We start from the raw sequence: 4,192 nt of genomic DNA on the forward strand, positions 1-4,192 counted from the left end.
CAGCGCTACCACGGGCAGTTCTACCGTGACCACCGCCACGGCCTGGGCACCTACAGGTGGCCACAGGGCTCCAGCTTCACGGGCACCTTCTGCCTCAGCTCCCGCGAGGGCTACGGCACCATGTTCCTGAGGGACCGGCTCTTCCAGGTGAGGCCGCTGCCCGCGCCCCCCGCCCCCCCCAGGAGCCGGCTGGCGGGAAGCCCCCGCCTCTCCGAGGACCCCGGAGGGCCGGACGCCCTGCGGGCGACGCAGGAGGACGTGCTCGGGCTGCGGGCTCCGTGGGCAGCCGGTGGACATTGCTGTTTTCTGAGGTCTAAGCTGGATCCTTCCAGTTCTGATGTCGGGGCACCACCCCCCGGGGCCCTCCTGGGCCACTGCCCCCCCGCCACCCCACCCTCTTGCAGGTGCAGGCGGGCTCCGTTTGCTCTTATCCACAGACAGTCTTCCGTGGCGCCCCCCATGGGTTCTGGGTTTTGCCCAGTGTCAGTCAAGCTACAGAAGAGCCTGTCACCCCAATAGAGTGGCCTGAGCCCCTTGGGACAAGCCTCTCCACACCCAGGCCCCACTGGGCCGGAGCCTAACTCCTGCAGGGATGTCGCCGCTGTGGGGTCTCCACCTCAGTCGCCCCGAGGCCGCCCCCCCGTGTGCATGTGGGCAGCCTCTCCCTGGCCAGGGCCTCCTGGCGCCCCGCAGACGCTGGGCCGCCCCGCGGTGGAGACGTGCCGAAGCCGCCATGAGTGCAGGGCGGCGCGTTCACACGCGTGTGCACGAACAGGCCTTTAGGAGTCTCAGCGGGTGTGGCCCAGGCTGGGCAGTGGTCAGCGGGGGCCAGTGCTCCTCTGCTCAGGCTGCCGGGCTGCCGCACGCCTGGACTGCGGCCTCGCCGGCACCCCGCTGGCCCCGGGCCTGGCACAGGCCCCCGGGCAGGGGGCTCATGGCTGCCTGCACCTTCTCTGCCCCGCGGTCAGTCTCCGGGGGCCGTTGGCTTGTTACCTGCTTGCCCGAGAGCCACCCTGGGCCCGGCCTCCCCTGTCTGGTCCCGGGTCAGTGTCTGGCGCTTCCTTCTCCTCAGCCGGCTGCCTCCGGCCTCTCTCCTTGCCGAGTGCTGCCCTCGCCCCGACTTGTCGCTCGGTTCCGAGCGCGCTCTCGTTTCTCTCGGGACTCCCGGCGTCTCCCGGCTGCGGTGTGCTGCGCTCAGGGTCAGCGTTCGCTGCTGACCTCCCGGGTCTCCGCATGGTTTCGGTTCTTTGACACTTGAGACTTGCTTTATGCACAGGCAGCGGCTGGCTTTGACAATGCTCATGGGAGGAGCGCGCCAGTTTGCACGGAGGGGATGCCTTCGCGCGTGGCCCGGGACACAGCTGCTCTCCGGCCCGGCACCTCGGGGGCCACGTCTCTCCGCCGTGCTGCCCCTGTGCTCAGGGCACGGTCAGCCTGGCTCCGCGGACTCTGCCTTGTCACAGCTGGGGCAAGCTTTGCTTTATGTATTTTGAGACCATGTTATCAGGTGAAGGGGGTTTTAGATTTGCTCTATCTTCCTGCAGGGTGAGCCTGGTGCGATTCTCAAAAACAAAAATTCTTGTAATGCTTCATGCCCCAAAGTCCAACTTCTAGATATTAACTGGACTGTCTCGGCCTTTTACAGTTATTTTTCTGCTGCCATAATCCAACTTTCAGCCCTTTCCACCCTGTTTCTGATGCTCTCCCCATTTTGAAGCAAGGGTGTGTATACAGGGTAACAGCTGCTATGATCTGAGAGGCCTGGATGAGAAACACGCCCCTGCCGGTTCCGCAGGTGGGCAGGGCAGGGGGTGTCTGGGCGGAGCCTGCGCCCAGCCTGCGACACCCCTCTGTGTCTCTGAGAGCAGAGAGCGGCAGCGCTCCACATGTCTCTTTATGGGGCGTTCATTCCACAGGCAAGGGCCTGAGCCTCCTGACCGTCACCCCCAATGCCCCACCTCCTGACACCATCACAACGGCACTTGGGCTCTACATCTGAGCTGTGGTGGACACAGCAGTGAACGTGTAGCTACCTGAGGCGAGTTGAGTAATTTAAGTGGACATCCGGACCGTTCCTGCCCACCGGGTGGCCCATGTCTCTGGGCTCTTGAACCGGGGCGGCTCCGGGGCAGGGGTGATGTGAATGAGAAATGCCTGCCCGAGCGCGAGGACCCGCTGAAGAAGTAAGAATGCAAAAGTCCCAGTGGTACGTAGGCTTGACTAAACAGGAAGTATTTTAGGGAAGTTGAGTCAGTAAAAATGGTTTAAAAAAGGGCTTCCTTGGAGCCCAGGGGTGCGTCTCAGAGCTATAAGGCTGTCACCAGCCACTGCAGCTTGAGTGTGACCCCCAGCCAGGGAGTGACCCACGGGGTACAGCAGACCCCACCTGTCTCCCCACGGTCCCCTCAGCAGTGGGTTTCAAGAATCCACCTGCTCAGCTGCCTACTGTGTGTCTGGGGAGTCCTCTCACCCTGTGCCTCTGGTCTGCACCCCAGTTTTTGTATGTGTAAAAATAAATCTTTAAAAAATTAGTTCTGCCTACCTCTTTTTTCTTGTTATAAATGTGACTCACTTGAAAATCCAGAACGCTCCACCCCGCGCTCCAGGATGTGTGTGTGGGATTACACTGCACGTAGTTTGTAATGTCTTCTACTACGGCTGAATCCTTTGGGAGTCACACACATTTTGCCTGTCTCAGCACCTCAATGCGTTAGGGACTCGCAGTCCATCACTGCATGATGTTACTGTGCTGACTGATTCACCAATAGCTGCTGAGTTGTCTCCCACCCTGGTTTTCCTGAATAAAGCCGTGAGGGACAGTGGGTCCTTTCATTTTCACTTGAGTGAACACCTGGGTGGGATTGTTGGTCATCTGCTAAGTGCAGGGTAAAGTTCATGAGAAGCAGAACGGTGGTCTTTCAGAGCGGCAGTGCCGGTTTCCATGTCAGTTCTCGCCATGTGGAAGTGCCAACTGCTGTGCATCTGTGTTAACACTTAGTATTATCAGATTCTAAAATTTAGCCAATCCTACGAGTATGCTGTGGTGTCTTAATTATGGTTTGACTTGTGCTAGTGATCCTGAGCACTTTTCACCGCCCCTGCCTGGGACATGTGTCCCGGAGCCCCTCGGTGCTCCCCATGCCAGCTCTTCTCCGCAGGCTGCTTGTCATGGGGGTGGCACTACTGCTCACGCCCCTCACTCGAGGCCCTCCTGGCTTACCCCTCTTCACAGTCTTCCACCCACCGCTGGCTTGCTTGGCATGTGCCATGGAATTGTCTGGAGAGGCCCAGAAATTGCTGAAGTCCACTGGATTCGTGGGGAGCAAGGAGTAGCCCCTCCCACCCCTGCCCAGCCACACCCCCTCGGCACCTCCTCCCACACACTGCTGTCCTCGCCTGTTGGGTCGCTGGGCTGGACCCCCAGTGCCCTGCCGCAGGGGCCTGCAGATGAACTCGTGAGGCCGCTGGACACTGAGGGTCCCGCCTTCTCCGAGAGGCCAGCCCAGCCCCCGGGGCGCAGCGCTCTTCTGCCGTTGCTCCCCGGCCCGGGCACGTCACTCTCGGTGCTCGTCAAAGGGGCGCCTTCCACAGGGGTGGGGGGGTCTGCCTGGGGGGCGTCCTGGCACCCCAGGCTGCCGACTCCTCTCTGCCCGGCAGGGGCTGTACAAGGCGGACGAGCGCTTCGGCCCCGGCGTGGAGACGCACCCCGACGGCCGCCAGGACGTGGGGCTGTGGTTCCGCGACTGCCTCCTGCAGCTGTGCGCCGAGGTCCCCGGGGCCTTCTCCCTCCGCAGCTACCCCGAGTTCCAGGCCTTCCTCAGGCAGCCCCCGGGCAGAGTCAGCCTCGCAGACGGGGAGGTGCTGGGCTGGGACCTGAGCGAGGAGGGGGACCCCCTGTTCTACGACTACAAGCGCTTCCTGCTGAGCGAGGACCTGACGCTGCCCCCCGAGCTCAGCCTCTACTCCACGGACAGCGGCCACCTGCCCATGACCCCCGCCCTGCGCCGGGACCTGGACGCCCGCATCTTCCTGAACGGCGCCCCGCCCTTCGTGGAGGACGGGGAGCCCTGGCTGGTCAGGAACGAGACGCCGCTGCTGCTGGGGATGCAGAGGCACGCCTACAGGTTCAGGTAGCGCCTGCGCGGGCCGCAGCCCAGCGGCCTTCTCGGGGGCAGTGCGGGCCTGGCCGGCC

The 4,192-nt window shown here is 62.7% G+C and overlaps 1 protein-coding gene across 1 annotated transcript in view; it reads left to right on the forward strand.

Moving 5' to 3' along the window:
- ANKMY1 (ankyrin repeat and MYND domain containing 1) overlaps window positions 1–4,192 on the forward strand; it is a 79,520-nt gene that overhangs the window by 3,433 nt on the left and 71,895 nt on the right. The window contains exons 2-3 of the mRNA XM_012734780.1: window positions 4–147; window positions 3,658–4,130. Coding sequence (XP_012590234.1) covers window positions 4–147; window positions 3,658–4,130 — 617 coding nt within the window. The remainder of the gene's footprint in view (window positions 1–3; window positions 148–3,657; window positions 4,131–4,192) is intronic.

Source organism: Condylura cristata, unplaced genomic scaffold (genome assembly GCF_000260355.1).
Source record: "Condylura cristata isolate star-nosed mole 26May11 unplaced genomic scaffold, ConCri1.0 scaffold00069, whole genome shotgun sequence".
Classification (NCBI taxonomy): domain Eukaryota; kingdom Metazoa; phylum Chordata; class Mammalia; order Eulipotyphla; family Talpidae; genus Condylura; species Condylura cristata.